General features: G+C 38.5%; 1 protein-coding gene across 4 annotated transcripts in view; it reads right to left on the bottom strand.

Moving 5' to 3' along the window:
- Nucleotides 1–19211, bottom strand: part of LMBR1 (limb development membrane protein 1) — a 67795-nt gene that overhangs the window by 15134 nt on the left and 33450 nt on the right. For all 4 annotated transcript variants that reach the window (XM_005528529.3, XM_088052174.1, XM_088052183.1 and 1 more), the window contains 7 exons: nucleotides 11067–11193; nucleotides 10789–10857; nucleotides 8354–8418; nucleotides 7215–7287; nucleotides 1671–1751; nucleotides 778–854; nucleotides 471–548 (listed from right to left, as the gene is read on the bottom strand). In XM_005528529.3, coding sequence (XP_005528586.1) covers nucleotides 471–548; nucleotides 778–854; nucleotides 1671–1751; nucleotides 7215–7287; nucleotides 8354–8418; nucleotides 10789–10857; nucleotides 11067–11193 — 570 coding nt within the window. The remainder of the gene's footprint in view (nucleotides 1–470; nucleotides 549–777; nucleotides 855–1670; nucleotides 1752–7214; nucleotides 7288–8353; nucleotides 8419–10788; nucleotides 10858–11066; nucleotides 11194–19211) is intronic.

The raw sequence follows: 19211 nt of genomic DNA, 5'->3' as shown, positions 1-19211 counted from the left end.
AAGGAAAAAAATACTTTGCATAACTAAGTAAGATACATGCAACAGTTCAAACAGTCAACTTCTACCCATAACAAAACATGTAACAGGTTCCATGAAATACAGCCTTTTCTCAATTCAGTGTTTCAGGGGCATTCTGATGTCCCACCCTCCAAGTCCCCCCACCCCATGCAATGGCACCAGCAGCTTTCAAACTGCAGTGAAATGCGTGGCAAAGACGCATCTGCAAACTCCAGATTACTGATCTGCTTCATTGCATCACTCTACATAAAGCTTCTGCACTATTTTAGTAAGAACTCACTACAACATGACATGTAATAAATGTTTGTGTGGGCACAGGAATGAAATCTAGCAGCCAGGTCAAGGTCAAGGCACATTAGTTTCCATGTTATTAAAGCAAAAGCTCTTGCACTTCTGCAAGGCTTCCAAAGCTTTACTACAATTATAAAAATTGTAAGAGAAGATTACTTTACCCCTGATCCTTTTGGCATTGCAGTCTCATCAACCAACAGGTACAGAATGTTGAGAGCGACTAAAAGAACTGAAAAAGACTATAAAAAAGTAGAAAGTCATGTTATTGACAAGTATTCCACATTTTTAAAATCTACACATTTATCCTCATCAGACTCCATTAAGTCAAGTTTCTTATAAATGGTCAAGAAAAGATTATCAAGATTGTTGTTCAAACACTCGTCACTCAAAAAATTTAAAACTACTTCCTCAAATAACCAAAGAACTCTTCATACATTTTGCTGGGGGAAAAGAAATGAAAATTCTTACTGTCCAAATCAGGAGCAATATCATGACAGCTGGATAAACTAAATTCCTTTCCCAAGCAGAAGCTTTTTTCCTCCGTTCTGTTCAAAAGAGAAAAAACATTAAGCCTAATACCATAGCTCACCTTAGAATAAAACAAAACAAGTAAGAATCATTGTAAGAATCATTCCGCTATCTGTAAGCTCACTATAAATATAAGTAACAACAGGATCCTGATCTGGAACAAACATCAACCAGTTCATAAGAACATCCACCCTGTACAGCTATACAAAGCAATGGCAAAAATATGAAGCCTCTCTAGAGAAAGGCTGGGGAGAGAGAGACAAGCAGATTTTTCTTAGAGGTATGTTTCCCCATAACTTTTTCTTCCCTTAGCAAACAGCAGTTCCACAAAGTTTAAAATCTGCTGAATTTACAAATACACTGCTTACATGTATATTTTAGCATGACCTAAAGGGACAGAACAGAATTTCAGATATTTAAACAGTATTTTCCTTTTGCAAGGTAGGAAAGACAAAACTAACTTCGCTGAACATCATTAGCATGTGCAAGAAAAGAAAACACTTCTGAATTTTACAGAAATAATTCAAACACAAAAAGGAAAGTAATGTCCTAGATCAGCCCAAACATTCATAAGCATATTATACATTAAAAGCTCTATGAAAAGAAGTGTTATAATTTCTCTAAAATAATGTTAAAAATAAGATCCAAATCAGACTCCTTAGTTAATTTATTTTGTTAGAGGGGTGCAATGATTTCATGTAATGTATTTGCAAATGCACAAATTTGGTTAAGAACAAACTGGAATCAATCAAGCAACTACTCCAAACTGAACACAGCACCTTAAGGTCATTTAGTAAACTACAGTCTACATGAAACACTAAAAAGTTCATTACCTAGATTTGTTTTCTTGCTTTTCACTTTTTCAAGCTCACGTTCCAACTCTACCGTCTGGTATTCCACTGTGGAAGATACACCTTTTAAAACAAAAGACATGATTTTCTTTTAGATGTGACTGCAAGGCACAAAGTGACAGTTTGGATTTTGGAAGCATCGCATTAGCATTTGTGACTTGAAACTGCAGGTGTTTCTTTGAGATTCTTCAAATACTTTCCAGAAACAGCAGTCTACCCAGAAGAGTTCAGCACAGAGGTTTCAGCATCATCTCTGATCCCAGCCTGCTCTGCTCATGCTGAACTTTCACACAAGTCCAATTACCCAGTCATAGTGTGTCAGACAAGATGTCTCAAATGGCTCATTCTTAAATCCCTGTATGATTCTTGCACCAAGATGTAAAGAACCCCCCGATGCCCTTCAGGAGCATTATTATTTAGCAAAAGTAGGTCTTTACCTTTAAAGTGGCCAGTTCCAGATTCAGCTTCTGCCCCTCCCTCCCTTTCCTCAGAAAGCTGTTTCCATACTGCTGACCTGCTTGCTGATGGATCTTCTGCTCATACCAGTTTGCCTGCTCCATGCCTCCATGCCACAATCAGATATTTCCACAACCACCAATGAGACCAACCTCTTCCACTTTCCAGCTTCCAACATACACATCACTGTTGTGCAACTCCTCATACTTTCTCTCCTGTACATCAGCTTAGCCCTGACAACCATAATTTTAATTCCTTTCTTCCTACTAATTTTCTGCCTGAAAGTTGCTCTTCAACTTTTCTTCCTGTCCCAATGCAGCCTTGAGGAAATCCAAACCACTTTCTCTCTCCATCCTTTTTCTCTTCAACCTTCCATTTTCTTCCAACCACTCCTCTTTCCCAGTGCAAGCACACTGGGGTTTCCCTCCTTGATGCCAGTTCCTCTACAAACCCTGCACAGTGTTCAGGCACTGACACAGCTCTGCAATGCTGACTAGAGACTGTTTCAGTTCCTATCCCATTATTTCTGCTTCAGTTTTCACTCTCTGCAATCACAACCTGGAAATATTCTGCTTGGGATAAGTTAGAAACACTCTCCATCCAAGGGATGAAAGTGGGGCAATCTCACCTGAAAGTTAAGGGCTCGTATTTTCCCTGTCTGTTTTAGGCCAATTTCACTCTGCAATAACACCATGGCAGTGACAGTTCAGGTCAGTTTAAGGTCTAAAACCCAAAGTCCTCTCTGTTGTTCTTTTGCTGATTTACATTCACACCCTTCACCTGGTGGCCATTCCTTACCCTCAGCTAACCTGTAAGGGCACCATGCTCCCATGTACTTTTTTTAAACAGTCTCTAATAAATTTATATGATATTAATATGCTTGTCCAGGCTTTTATCTCAGATCTTGACTACTTGCCTACAAAATCTAAACAGCACTTAGGCTGCTGGCACAGTAACACTACTTTGTAGTCATCTCATTATTTCCTTATTTTCTGTTGTCTTCTCATCCATTCAGCAACCTCAATACAAGAAAAAAAGTGACTATTTTTATTGCAGACTATTAAATACTGATTTGTTCAACGCAGTCAAATCATCAATGAAACATCCATTTAAAATTTTAAGTGTTTAATTGAATTAACTGAATGTTTCCTTTGCACACATTTTTGCATATAACACGTAACTTCTGTGCTATGTCTAAACATTTATCTTGGATATCAGTGACATGATGAATATGGGGCAATATTTACAGGGCTTCAAATATATAAATATCTCTAATCTCAGGACTATCCAGTAAGACCTATAGACATTGTTACATTACAACACCTTACCACTTGAAGTGCCTGAAATACAAATGTCAGTTTCATTTCCTCAGTGTGTTTTTTAAAAATTAATCATAATACACAGGTTTTCAGAAAAAGTCTTTAAAAAAACACAGGCTAATTACCACTACAAAAATAAACTTTTGTGATGATGCATTTCCCCAAAAAAAGTCTAAAACATCTGTTTTATGGAATGACTAATTACTCTTATGTGGGAAAATGGACAGATATAAAGCTCAGTGGGAAAAACACTTTCATGGAAGCAGCTGAACAAGAAGGAAAACTCAAGTCAGCTTCTGAGGTCGTCTTCTTCTCTGTAAGTGATTTAGGAGTCTCTGAGGAAAAGTTCACTTCAAGATATACACATATATATGTTTTTTATTTCCCTCAATATAAAAATCCACACTGATTTCATGGGAGTCTATCCAACAAATCAGTCATCACAGTAGGTCCCTAAGATACAGGTCAGTAGAAATTCTGAATCATATCTAAGTGCAGTTGTAGTTCCTCCTTAAAAATAGTTGCAAACAACAGGTTGCTACACAAAAGGATATTTTACGAGAGAGGCAAAGTTTCAGATCAGTCAAAAGAGTATTTGAAAAGGATGCAGCTAAATTCTTAAAAGCTCTCTAACATTAGCTTTATTTCAAACACGCACAAAGTTCAATGTCAGCACTGTCTAGCCAATAAATCAAATTGGTAGACGAGACTTGTTTGGACTAGCAATGAAAAGTTAGAAGGGATTCTCCAAGAAAGCCACAAAGCAGCTCATTTAAGGTCAATTTAACGGTATTATTCTGTTTTTCTTCCAGCCCCGACATAAGATTTCAGTACCTCAAAGGAAATTGTAAGAGTATCTATTTGCATTCCCCCAAGGTGATTGGCAGTTCACCACCAATTAGTTCAAAATTACACTGTTACTAGTGTGCAATAAAAACAACACCTTTCATCTTTCTTACATAGGTAAGGATACCTTCAGAGCCAATAACTTTGATCAAGTAAGTATTTTTGATCCTACCCCACCCGTCTCTTTGGATCCAGGAAAACTAATAGCTGAAGGCAACTTTTTTCTTTTAATATAAAAAAGTCCCAGCTTTATTCTTCAACTGTAGGAGTGATGTGGGTACTGAAATATAATACACTGGAAACAAACATTTTCCCAAAGCCCAGTATCTCTTCAATAGATAAAAATACTAGGGTAGATAACAAAATCAAACTTTCCCCTCCCTCCTCCTCCAATTTTCAGTTAGACACTGCAGACACCTGAGGAAGAAGAAAATTAGTTCCCACAAAGAAGATCTACAGTTTCACAGATAGATTTATTTTCAAATATGAAAAGCTTTACAGTCATCAAGTATCACTTAAGCCTCTGCTCTGGTCCTCTTCATTTTAATAAAAAATTGACTCTTTAGATATACATATAAATAAAGTATATATTTCATAGCACTTTACTGCAAACCTGCCCAGCAGGGTTACTTATGCACCAGGGATTTCTACCACCAACACTGTGGAAGAGTTGTAAAAGCCATGGCAGAGGAAGTGTGTAGCTGAATATATCTGCCATGATACAGCAACAGACACAATCTGTGTGCTAAAACACAGATTATGGCCTCTAACATTACAGCCCAACATCTAACTGATGGAATTAGCACCACCCCCATTTATATACACTTTTTTTAATGCAATAAACATGGTAAACATGACCTTTCATAGTTCTGGATTTAACGATGTCAATGTTTCCAGTATAATTTGTATGTATTAGAAAGACTTCTGGAAGAGAAGATGAATGTTTCCATGCTTGCCATAATGAGAACCATGCTTAAATTGACTAAAGTATCTATTCACAAAAATCCTGTAGAGTATCTTCTTGCACATATAACATCTTTCCCCAACTGCATGCTATGTGCAAGTTTAGATTTTCATTTACTTTTCAGCTTAAGTCCATTAATTTTCTCTATCCACTAACCTAGGGGTTTTCAAGCATTCCTTTAGATGGCGGTGTCAATGCCATTCTCTCAGCATTGGAAACAGAGGGAATTCAGTCTCTCTCCTGTCTCAGGACATTTAAGCCCCACGTCTTTCACTGCTCAAGAGCAGGCTGGTGAGTGCTCCATGGAATATGGGTGGGCTGCAGTTCCACTCTTCACTGAATACCAAGCCATGTGCTGAAAGCAAATCCAGTCACTTGGCTGGTGTTAGGGGAGCTCCCAGCACACATCCTAAATCCATATCCAGTTTTGTACTGGACAGGCACTGTACTGTAGCCACCTACAAACAGCCTAGGTCCACTCCATAAGTGTAATTAAACTGCAACATAAGCAACTGTTGAGAGACTTCTGCAAGAAAAAGAGCAGCCAAGCATCACCTAAATAATCCCATTCCCCCTCTGAATAGCAGACCCCTCTCTGCACTACTTCCAGTAGATTCTTGAATAACTATAGGGTCATTGCTCTGTGTTGTACACAAGCAGAATCACCATGACAACATAAAATATTCAGTAACAAATATTTTACAGTTCCCAGCTAACATCAAACAGACAGAATGATTATCATTACCCCATCACAGCTTCAAAGACACTCACTGCATGCACCTTTTTGTGTGCCTGTGTGTGAATGCACATACATGCATGTGTCACTATAAACACCTGAAAAGGTAAATGTTACTTTTAAACAGCAGTGATGGCTGATTTCAGCACAAAGAAGTCCCTACTCCTCCAATAAGATGACCACCATGATCTCTGCAATCAAACATGCTTCCCCTGACAAAGCAACTTTGAAAGGATACTTAATGAGACCTCAAAGACGGAAAGATTGAGATATATGACAGAAGACTGAAAAGCATGAGAGAAAAATCAGGAAATTTAAAAAATTAAGGCTAAAATAAATCATCATGACACACTGTTGTGCTGTCTTACATGAAAATTCCTTGGTTTTAGAAACTGCAATAATTGTATAAATTATGGATGGATGGCTTATCCATGGAGTTAAAAGCACATCATAAGATTCATATAACATGATTTCCAGGTTTATAGAACCAATATATTTTCCACAGTTGGTGCCTGCCATGTTGCAACACTCCTTTCTATTCTAAGCCAAAGCTTCATACTGTTTATTAAATACTTTATAACAGAAACACCTTATCAAGAAATGCAAAATTGTAAGACTAAATACAGTAAGACTGAAAACATTTTTATAATTACTAATTTCCATTACTTATTAATAGAATATTTTTAATTATTAAATTCACCAAATAACTCCTAGAATATAAAGGAGTGCTCTGATTTTTAATGATTACTACCTAAGATTTTAAATAATCAACTGAAACACAAAATATCATCCAAATTAAAAACAAAACTCATATTGCAGGAAGTCAAGCCTCTTGCTAATTAAGTTCACTGTCCTTCAAACAAGGCTGAAATAGAGTCGTTTACCAATCCAAGCTATTTTGCAGTAAGGGTGGTGGGTCTGGACAACCACTCAATTGCTCTCTCAGGCTCAGAACATTCCCCCATTAGAGAGCTGACACACAATTCAAAGACAAAACCAAAGCAAACCCCACATACACAAGAGCCAATCTTGGAAAACCCAGTGAGGAAATGTACACCTGTAGCATTTGTTACAGGCTAAGATGTTGAAATTTTCTCGTTTGAAAGAAGAGGCTACACAACAGTGAGACCAATATTCCTGACCAGAACCACTCTACTCTAAACACTGCATCTGAAGCAGTAACATTACAGGTATAGCCTACATACCATTAAGCTTCCTCTGAATTGCTTCTTCCTCTAAAGTGATGATATACATCTGCTCATCTAGGTCTTCCAGGATCTGTATTTGGAAACAGAAACATGAACTGAGTCTCAGAGACATTTGTTTTCCTGACTGCACTTACGTAATCAGATTCACATTGCTCCTGTAACCTGCAGTTTAAATATACAGTCTGCAACTTCACAATAGTGACACAAATAAGATCTTCACAGAAGATTATTCTACTCTGTTATACAGTTGTATCTTTACTGTAAGCTAAGTTACTTCAAAGTTTTTATTTCAAGTTAAGGCTTTTATGTTCAGTTTCAATCTAAAGAGACAGAACAGTATGTCTGACCTACATGCAAATTGTATCAACCTTCACACCCAATTCAAACAAAAATAACTAAATATTTTGAAAAATTATATTAAAAAGCAACTTTTCACATAAGCCAGTATTTCATGCAAATAGAAATTACTATTGGAAGCTAAAAACCAAATAAATGAAACCAGTCTACCTCAGCTACCAGATTCTTTGAGACTAAAGATAATAATGGTAGGTATATTCTTCATATTTCTGAGGTTGAACTGACTAATGAAAAGGAATGCAAGATCCAAGTGCACCCGAATTTTAATAAATACTAACTAGGACATATGACACCAAAGTCACTAGAGCACTTGTCTTCCCTCACAGCATTCAGAGCATGAACTAAAGAGCATCTACGTGTAACAAGCTCTTAAAGATGACAACTACCCATATTTCACCCATCTGTGTGTACCCCCAGGTACTCTTCTTGTTATCCAGACTTTCTTCGCTCTTGTACTCTTTGCTCCTGAACTCAGAATATGCCCACACTTTTCAGGCACAGATAAAACACAGCAGGAAATACTGGTAATAAGTAGTATTAGTAGCAATGACATAAATTGAAAAATCAGAAGAAGTCTGTATTATGATAAGAAAACCTTTGGATAAAAACAGGCTTTTGTGCTATAAGAAAAAACATGAAACAAGTACAAAAACAGTGGTTATAGAAACCCTGAAAACTGAAGAGTTCTGTAGAAGTGTAAGCATTCTAGAAGAAAGTACCCAAATATCATTCTAGCTCCTCACAGGTAGCACAGGAGGACAGAATTGTGTAGCACTTACTGTCGGCTTCACCAGCAATTGACCCATTACTGTAAACATCCGTGAGAGCCCCACTGGCGTGCACACTGCAGGGGAAGGAAGAGCATGCAAAACAGTCATCTGACAAAGACCAGTTTTTTATTTGGATGCTTTGTGTGCTATTCCACATATAACTATTTTTCGGTTTTGAGAAGAAATGTGAGAGCTTAAAGCTCCAATATGAACATTTAAGCACATTTTGAATAAGACAAGCATCTCTCCCCTCCAAGAGCTTAATTGATTTTTTTCTTTTTTATCAACAAGGAACACCATATAATCAGAGATCTTAAACTTACTCAACTAATTAATTTATTCAAAGCATGTGGCACCAGAGGCTATGTCTTCACTAGTAAATTCAGCAGTACCAGAATGTATTCCTGGACTTTAAGACTGGATTGCCTACACCAGTAAATTGTTAAAACTATTCCTGGCATTATTTCCCCTGGGCCAGCTAACACTCCCCCAAATGACTCTCAGTGCAGCTCTGGAGTTCAGGCAGCCCAGGGACCATTATCATGAGCCAAAGCTGCAGAGACACTGCTAACTGCAATATCCTGGATGGAGTGACACTGGCTGGCCACAGCACTGGAGAACATCTCAGGCACATTTCATCTTTTAGCATAGGTGTAGCTGCAAGGCCAAGAGATCCTGAAGCTGCTTTGCTCTGAAAGTTATCCTTCAATTTCCATTGACAGTAGGCTCAGCTACCAGACTTTAGGTTATTTTCTATGAAGTAACAACAGCCCTTTCTGATCCTAGCCTGTGATGGTTTCCAGGAATGGTGCATGTATGCATCTTGGGAGAAAGGCTGAACCACAATAATAGAAAATTATTAGTAGAAAACAACAGTTTAGGGTAAACAGCCTTCAAATACTGAAATGTGTTGGAGACCGAGGAATTTATAACAATATGGATAAGCATATACATCTGCAGTTTCCATTATAATAAAACACTTGTCAAAAAAAGGAGACAAGATTTTATTGTGAAGATTGCATTTCTTTTTATTAACTAGTGTTTCACTGTAACCACTGCATATTACAGGAAAAATACAACAGTATTCAAAAATCTAACTTAAGCTAGCCTGCCTTTACTACAGAAGAATCCTGCAGGAAAAGGAAAAAAGAAATATGAAGTGATGCTCCAAATCACCACTGCAATAGGCTTTACTCAAACACTGCTTCAGCAATTAAACCAGATGAAGATCTAAAGCTTTACCCCAGCAGCTGCCCCCCTGCTGTATACTGCCCTTTCAGCTATACAGATCTAACAGCTTGGAGGGCCTTCACCTCAGTGATTTTCTTAAGTTACACATTTCCAAAACCTGGCATTTAGTCACAATAATTTCAGTGAACTGGTTAACAAGAGCCCCAGAACAGAGGTTGAGTTTTCAGCTCTGTTGAAGCAAACTGCAGGGCAGATTTCAAGTTTTGTAAACCAACTTCCCATTAAAGTGTTCAGCACCTCTGTGAATGCCACTCTGGAACAGCCTGCATGCGATGTTGAGAAGCACATTGTTTAATCCTCCCACCTTCCTCCAAAGTGGAATTAAGAATCTGCACATACAGTGAAGCTAAGGAGATTCATTGAGGTCTCTTTCATAGATCTGTTTAAAGGATATCACAAATTATCATTCCCCACCCTTTCTCCACAGTGACAGCCCCAGGTAAGCTTTGAACCTGCCAAGCTTGGAGAAGAGATGAAACCAATCTAGTAATCTAGAAAGGGAGAGGTTCTGTCCCTCTCAGCAATTTTCTAGAAATTATTTAAGGAGGGGGCTGAGATTATAAATGGGATTTAGAGCCTTCCATCGTGTTTCTTATTCCCCTAAGCATAGATGACTGAACTCTGCTTAGGAGCAGTCAGTGTAAGGTTGGGTTTTAACTTCATTTGTTTCAAATGCAATTGTGTAACTGACCTGCAGACTGGCCAGAGACCAGCTGTGTGGTTATGAAAGCTGGCTGCACTGTCTTCCACCTCCTGCCTATACAGCAGTATTTTCAACTACAAAAGGAAGAATGGTAGTTTACTGAATATAGGACAAAATGTTCCAAAATAATTTTCTCACCATACTAGTGGTCTCCTGCAGACATTTCATTTAAAAACTGTGCTTTTCTTTGCAGAATGGAGTCCCTATTTCAACTACCTGCCTTAACAAGTTAGAAGTCGAAATTGTTTTTGGATGAGGTGTAAAGTTTCTCAAAAATTGAAAATGTAAAGTATCATTTATTTAAACTTCAGAACCCAAACCTAACAAATTCACACCTAAATTTAATCATAAAAAGAAAATCCCACTCAACTTTTACAATCAAAAAGTTTCCCTTAACCATAAAAAGAAATTTAACACAACACACAAAAAAATCTCCCACCATAATATCATTCATCTTTTGGAAATAAAGATTTTTGAGGAAAACACTTACACAGAAGTAACAAGCATCCCATCAGTGATATACAGGAATATAAATACGGGAGGTAGAATTCCCAGAGGTCTGTAAAGAAAACATTGAGCACAGCTTTAGCTTATTACCAACTACTTATGTCACAGAAATTAACATCAAAATGGCACTGACTGAGTTAAGACACCTTCTTCACAACCTGTGTAATACTCACATAGCACGAAATAGAAATACATTTAACTGGAAACCTGCAGTTCTGTATTTACAATGAAACCGGGTGAAGGTTCTTTTGCATTCCATACCATATAAAGACTCCATACTGGCAGCATCATTGTCTATGAGTGCTGAAGCCACCCATACGATTCCAAGGATAAGCAGTGCAAGAAGAATGAGCATAACAAGGGTTTCCAAAATCCGTGCTCTGATGCCCTACGGGCAGAAGAGGGGAGAGAGAGTAAAAAAACACAGCCAAGAAGTCTGAATCGGGCACTTTCAAACGTTTTTAAAACTATGAATAAATAGCAGATCCTTCTTCCTAAATACATACTCACATTTTATCATGTAGACAAAAGCACAACATGTAATGCACATTTAAAAGGTACTGCATAAAAAAAGGAAGTACTTATGGCTTTATAGTGGCCCGCTTGCATTTTTCCCCTTAAGCCCATAGAAAAACGTTTTAAATTGCATATGCCTTACCGTTCTCATTAATCTCATTATTCCATAAAGTACTCTTTATACCACACGATTTTGTTCGAGCATTTTTAAAAGATGGATTACTTTTCTAGAACTTTCAGCAAATAAAGTGGATTAGCAAATTTTTATCTATGATTCCAATCAAGGGAATGGAAAGCCAATTATGGCAAATAGCCAAATGGCCCGGCAAGCATTAAACCCCGCGCAGGTACAACGCAGCAATTCCCTTGAAATCCCTCCGCAGCCGTCAGTCTGCGGAGCCCTCCAGCGCTCGGCTGCGGAACTGCTGCTCCCGGCTCCCGCGCGGGCACCGCTCCCACCGTGCCCCGGCCTCGCCGGGCGCGCACAGAGCGCGCACAGAGCGCGCACAGAGCGCGCACAGAGCGCGCACAGAGCGCGCACACAGCGCGCACACAGCGCGCACACAGCGCAGAGCGCGCACACAGCGCAGAGCGCGCACACAGCGCAGAGCGCGCACACAGCGCAGAGCGCGCACACAGCGGGCACACAGCGCAGAGCGCGCACACAGCGCAGAGCGCGCACACAGCGCAGAGCGCAGTGCAGAGCGCGCGCGCAGAGCAGCGCGCACCTCCAAAAGATCACGGACCGCGGCACCTGCTCCAGTCTGAAACTGGGACAACGCTCAGACAGCTGAGTGCTCATTCACAAATATATATACACCAACTAACACAAAATATCAGATTTACTTTTAACTGGTATCACTAATTTAAATAATCTTGAGCAATAGAGTGATTGGGATGTTTTCTTCAGGTATCCAGGCCGTTAAGGAACCATCAGACTGACATTCAAATAACATTTTTACTTTTATTTTTCTTTGTTTGCCAGTATGCGTCTCTAGAAGCAAATGCAACTTGTTTCTCATACATGTTCACCCCAGCATGGGGATATTTCATTACAAAGACTACTTGGTAGTTAAAAGCAGAAAATCTGCTTTACATTATTATTATTGTTATTATTGTTGTTGTTATTGTTATTATTATTATTTTCTATTTTTATCACATCTTCCCTCACTGCTTAACCAGGGGTCTCCTTAAGGATAATATTTATACGACATTTACTCTGAAAATTATGCTCTCAACATAATCACTGCCTTCAGCTATGAACGAGGACCCCAGGCATCCTAACCATAAGCACTGATCTCTTCTTGCTCACCAGTTCCTCTCCTCCCCCACTCCTCTGCAGAACAGTAAGATTACCACTGACAACTCACTCCAGTCTGCTCAGGGCAGAAAAATTTCTATATTGCACAGCACACACAGGCTACGATTTACACTCATTTAAATATAGTGAAATTATATTTTTAAGAACTCTGGTGAAGTGATAGAAATATTCTGTCATAGACATTAATGAATACTTGGTAATGGTTCAGGATAAAAAAGAAATTAAGACACTTAAAGCCACATAGGTAAATACTTAATCTCAATTAGGCACCCATAAGACTGTGTCCTATGAAAACATTAATGTTCCAGGCACATTAGTTCATACTTACATACATTAGAGTACCTGCCAAATAGCTGCTATTTGAAAGGAATGAAAGGTACAGAATTTCACCCCCCCTCCCCGTGCACATGGAGAAAACCTCTGGAGAATCACGGAATGATTGAGGCTGGCAAGGACCTCCAGAGGTCACCTGGTCCACTCCCTGCTCAGGCAAGGACACCTAGAGCTGGCTGTCCAGGAATCTTCTGTGTACCTCCAAGCTTGGAGACTCCAAAACTTCCCTGGACATCCTCTGACTTCATTTTCAGTAAGACAAGCTACCCCCTAGAGTACTTCTGTTTTAAGGCAGTCAAATTTTCATTTGACATTTACTTTCCCTTGGACAAATAATGCTGTGATCCTGATTAAGTTGGAGGAGTGAAAAAAAAAGTCACAAAATACACAAAATGTAATTAAGCTTGACATTATAAAATTAAGTGGACAATTGAAATGCATATTAAGGTGGCGGGCTTTCATACACTCAGTGCTATACACTAAGAATCTTACTATGACTTCAGGTTATATTTCTGTGCATGAGGAGAAATGGGTGGGAAAGAAATAAGTAGGAAAACGTGGAAAAATATATTCCTTTTTAAAAAACCTTGTCTAACACAAAGACAGATTAGAAAGACTATTTGCCATTCAAAGATTAGAAATTTTGAGTCTGTGACCAGGACACATTTTCATCAATGGAAACAGATAAAGCAACGGTTGGTTCTTCAAACACCCCCTGAAGATACCAGGAAAAAAAACAAAAACAAACCCAAAACCAAGAATGACATGAACAGAGAGAAGAAGCACCCTCACTTTTGTACACACTGGGGTTATTCCTGCTTTCTGGGGACATGCAGAAAAGAGGGAAGGCTGTGTACACTAAGAAGGAGAAAAAGATAAACTGGAACACAAAGAGCAAAATTATAAAAATAATGCAAGCTAAAAAGAAAGGCAAAAGGGTTGAAAAGAGTCTGATCTTTGCTCTTCAATTCATACAGAATCACTGGGTTGGAGAGACCTTCAAGATGATCGAGTCCAACCCAGCCCTAACATCTCAACTAGACAATGGCACAAAGTGCCACATCCAGTCTTTTTTAAATACATCCAGGGATGGCAACTCCAGCACCTCCCCGGGTAAACTATTCCAATACTTTATCACCCTTTCTGTAGAAAAACTTTTTCCTAATAAATACAATACAATTAATACACAAACTTCTCTGCATGTCAGTAAAGGAGACTGACATGCTCCCAAAATGGACTCGGGATCAGTGGCTAGGAAGCACGAACACCCGCCAGTTTGAAGGAAGATAGTACTTCTCTTTCTCAACAGTGATTTTGGTTTTAGTACCTCTCCACTTTAAAGTCTTTTGCCATGAATGTATCTAGAATAAAACATCAACTGTCATTGCACTACAAGTCCGTAACAACATCTCTGGTAACTGCTGAACAGGAACACAAAACATACCCAATACCTTACAAATTCTTCCAGCTGAGTTTCAGATTATCCATAAAGCAAAAGTCACTCCTGAAAGTCAATGCCCTGTGTGGTTCCCTGCTGTCCCTAAGAAGAAACTGACATCTTACAGGCTGACTGACACATTAAAGAAGTCTCTTGGGGAAGATGAAAAAAAAATAAGATAAACAAAAACTTTTGGAAGCAAATTACTATAATCCAATAGAAACTGTAATTTAACTGCTTATCAAGAAAACTGGGGAAAAGAACTGACAGATTATAGCCTCAAAACCCCCACCTTCTCTTTTTTTAAACTTCAAAGTTTCACAGCTTATGAGTCCACAGCTCACCTACACTTTCACTCAGAGCATATTTTCAAAATCCGCCTAGTTTTTTAACATGAGCACTTAACCAAGTGAAGTATTTTATTAAAGGAAAGATATTTAAAACATCAATCCCAGCAGACTACAACTTGCCAGAAGCCCAGTAATATCTGTCATCTATCTGCACTAATGGGGGAAGTGAAAAAAAAAAAGAGCATTTGAAGCTCTCAAGGCCTGTCTACAAATAAAAGCTGTCCTGCAAACACATTCTAAGGATCTTGTGGTTTGTACAGCCTTAGAGATACCTGACTCTCAGACTTCTAATTCTTTAAAATTCAATTGTCAAGACATTCAGAAGTTTTTATAGCTTAATCCTGAGCTACTTACGCTGCCTGGAGCACCAGGCCTAAGGGTTTATGTTTCCAGAAAAGCCTAATTTTAGCAGGAAAGGTTTTAATTATTTTAGAAGTGTTCTGACAAATTTTTAATTGCTACTCTGGAAAGCATCATCAAAATCTTACCATGTTTCTTTTCTATTATGATTAACACAGATAAGTCATCCCAGATGACAAATAGCCAAAAGATATTAAAAAAACAGCACATGGCCGAAAAACGTAATTCTTCATCTGAAAAACCCAATGAAGTACAAATGGCAACAACAGTCCTGAAGGGATAACAGATGTCATACAAGCAACTCAGCATAATTACCAAGGAAACCACTTCTCCCCTGCAGTACATTTGTGTTGAGAGATAACTCTTATGCCACTTTCAACACAGTAAGACCTTTCTTGCTATGTGTGTTCACACGTAGCACCTAGAGACTGGTTTTACTTTAGAAGATACCATGTGGTGACAGGTCCTTACAGCTTTTCAATAAGGAAAAGGAAAGCTTCTTGATAACGGACACAAAAGTGTTGGGGTTTTTTTCTCCATTTAAAATTCTGTAAGTATTTTGAGTTACACAAATGTAACAACACAAAATGCTTTGCCATTATTCTGGCAACAGTAACAAATGAAGACCTTGCTCTGCACACTGGTTGTCCACCAGGTTTCAGGCCCCTCAAACAACCAGCAGCTGGCACAGGGATCTGTCCTGACTCACAAGGACAGCGCATAAAGCAAGAAACCTCCTGCCTGCTCCTCCATGTGTAAACACTGGAAAGTTTAGAAGAAACCTCTGACAACTGCCATTCTAGCAATGCTAAGATAGGACATGCACCATATTCCAGGAAAGACACTGTGGAAGGTAATGCTATCTTCCGAGCATTGGCACAACCCCAGGCCAGAAAATCACAAGTTGCTATTTTTTGGGAAAGAATTATTAAATAAATGAAAGCAATCGAGCCATTTGTTGCCAATTTTTTGCTCTGCCAGTGATGAGAAACACAAATACTATTCTTCAGAAATTTAAGCATAGCTTTTAATGCTGTCTAATGCTATATGGATTTTAACATATATGTAGAGATATTTACTAAGAGTTCTTTTGTTTTAATGCAATGAATGATTAGAAAACCTTTCAGTATGTTATCTCTTTTTGCAAGATGCAAAATTCCTGGTAAAGTGAAAGAACTACAGCCCCATCCTTCCCTTAAGAAAAGGTATTTCTTTGTTGGAACACTACCTGGCTATAGAGATTTTGATGGATATATTATTAGTTCCTATAAAATGGACATTTTTGGAGCTACATTGCCAATGCAGGACATGGAATGGCTTTTATTAATTTCACATTTTAATTTGTTTGCAAATCGTGCAGAAAAAGGAAAAAAGATAATAAAACACCCTACCATCAATGAAATAAAAATTACATGTTACACATAAAACCAGAGAGCGCTAACTAAGTTTCTATGGTGCTGAATATGTGAACACAGTTCTGCTTGGACATCTTGACCTCTTGCAAGGCAGGTAAACATCACTTTTTACACCGTGCCCTGACCCATGGGGAAGGCCTGGGAAACATTTCTGCAATCATGGCACATTTAAAGTACACATGACGCCCTTTGTTCTCACGTGACAGAAAAGAGTCTTAGTAACCTCAAGATTTGTTCAGTGAGGGGCTGAGAGCAACAAACACACATGATAACATCTGCAGGAGAAGTGGAGGCACTAAAAAAGGGAGAATTACACAGGGTATAAGGTTGGGGATGTTATATATTAACCCCAATTACATTTTTAGCATGTGACACCCCATCTTCTCAATTTGTTAGCATTGGTGAAGAGATGAGTGTCAAGCATTTCACCCATTTCTACAGTTTGACACCAGACTTGAAGCAATCTTTGCTGTGACCTATTCAAGGCAGTCGACAAACAAGTTTTTAATAAGTAAAAGAGAACAATTTTGCATGAGGCAACATTAAACATATACTACATTTAGCACACTGGTATTTATTCAAGGGGTCACTGCCTCATGAGACTAGAAAAATTATTAAATCAAAAATAGATGCTGTAGTTTTAGGAAAACTCAGTTAATTTTTAAAATGTAGCTTCAAATGACTCAGAACCCTAATGAAGCAAGCTAAGAAAATTTTAGTCAAGAAGTAATATATTCAGGCATCAGATTCAAGTAAGTAGGGAAAAAAAAAAGCCCTGACATTTCTTTGCCCATATAAGAATCAAATACTTCAGGCTATAACTAGCACTGTGTCTTCTTCCACACCACCTCCTCCCTCACAGAATCTTCATAGCCTATAGGGATTTAAGAATTAAAATGAGCACTTTTCATCACAAGTATATTTTAAAGTTTATATTTATTTTCCATGCAACACAACCATGAAAAATTCAGTCATAAAACATTCCCAGCAACATTCAGTTGATTTTTCTGTTAGTATCTTTTGTCAAATGGTTTCACAGTTGTTACCATGCTGTCAATGGAGCAAGAGTGGGCTGCCAAAATACTGAACTGTATCAAACTTAACAGCCACACAGGATAAATAACAAAATCCATAAAATTCTGAAAATTCAAAAAAAGGAAAGTTTTGTTGGAAAGAAAAATAATTTTTTTCCTTTGGGTACTGGCAAAAGACATGTAACAATAAGCATTAGAGTTACGCCTGCCAAGCTGGAAGTGAAGGACCAAAATCCCTCAAGCAGATCTCAAGGAAAAGACATCTTTACTAAACAGCCTGGTGAGGAGGCCATCTGTTCAGGATGCAGTACACCTACTGGAGTGACTACAACACTCTATGCTCCCTTCTTCAGTGTCCCAGAGGGGCATCCAAACCACAATGTTATAGCATAATTTGGGGTCCACACCCACAAACGTTCCTGTTGACACCACTGCACACAAATAACTCAGTGAAATAACCTAAGAACCAAGATAGACTCCCTGCCAACTCGAGACCTTGTGATCAGGATAAACAGTTCTTTCTTACCTTTTTCCCTACGATTTATTTAGTTATCCAATGCAAGACAGACTCCAGTGAGAATGACTAAGGCGGGATTAATTTATTGCCTAGCAGTTAAGGCGCTGTTTCAAATACCTGGATGGAAATTACTCAAGCAAAGAGCATACCCATGGCTCTTCCTCATTAGGCACCATTCTTGTAAATTTAACAAAGAAATAGTACATTAGAAGTATTATTCCTTACAAATTTTGTATCAGAATACATACAAGAATACAGAATGCATACCAATTTCTAAAAATGAGGAAAAGCTAGACACAATTGCAGCCAAAATGCAAGCACACACTAACTGGAATAAAATAATCACAGTCTATAACTGTCAGATGCACACATAACTACCCTGCTGCAGCTTGCCCTAAAAGGGATGGATCCAGATCTGTGGACATCCAACCCAAACCTTCTGGGGAGAAGAGAAATGAGAAATTAAAGGATAATCAGAGTAAAATGGTAACTGTCCCAGTGTTACCCCTTCCCCCCACAGGTTTGCTCTGTTGTTCCACTCACTAGCCCAGCTCTCACTAATTAGCTCTCAGATGATCCACTCCCTCCACCTACCAGGTTTCCCAGACTTTCCAATGCCACCTGCAACAACAACATGGGAGCTGTGGGATTTCTGATACTATGAGTTTCCCTCTAATCATTTACTTTTGGATCAGAAAGAATCTTTCCTGCTAGACTGGCCTGATAGGAAGATAAATAGATGTTTTCCAACTTCTTTGTAGCTTGGCAGAGCATTAAGATAAGTAACGCTAAGTATAAAGAAAGACTTGGAATTTGTGATTGTGTTTCTGGCAGAATGAAACCCTGAAGACAGTTACCAAAGGCAAATGACATGTACAAGCACACAGGTCACTTTTAAAGTTCCAAAATAAGTAAAGAAAACAAAAGTCAATGCCCTGAAGTCATGTCTATTACTAATTATATGAATAATCTCAAGAAGAAAGCACACTTCTAGGAACTGGTCAAAGTACCAGAATGCTGGAAGTTCCTATTAATAAGCTGGGAAACTCTTGAAAAGGCTTTAAAAAAATTTTTAAAAAAAAATGGACAGGGATGGAAGAAAATCTTTGGTTCTCCCTCCAA

Source organism: Pseudopodoces humilis, chromosome 1 (genome assembly GCF_049639895.1).
Source record: "Pseudopodoces humilis isolate 2021_Gansu_Grassland_sample_001 chromosome 1, ASM4963989v1, whole genome shotgun sequence".
In the NCBI taxonomy this organism is placed as follows: Eukaryota; Metazoa; Chordata; class Aves; order Passeriformes; family Paridae; genus Pseudopodoces; species Pseudopodoces humilis.
The sequence above is the reverse complement of the archived record's forward strand: the minus strand, read 5'-3'. Positions and strand labels throughout refer to the sequence as shown.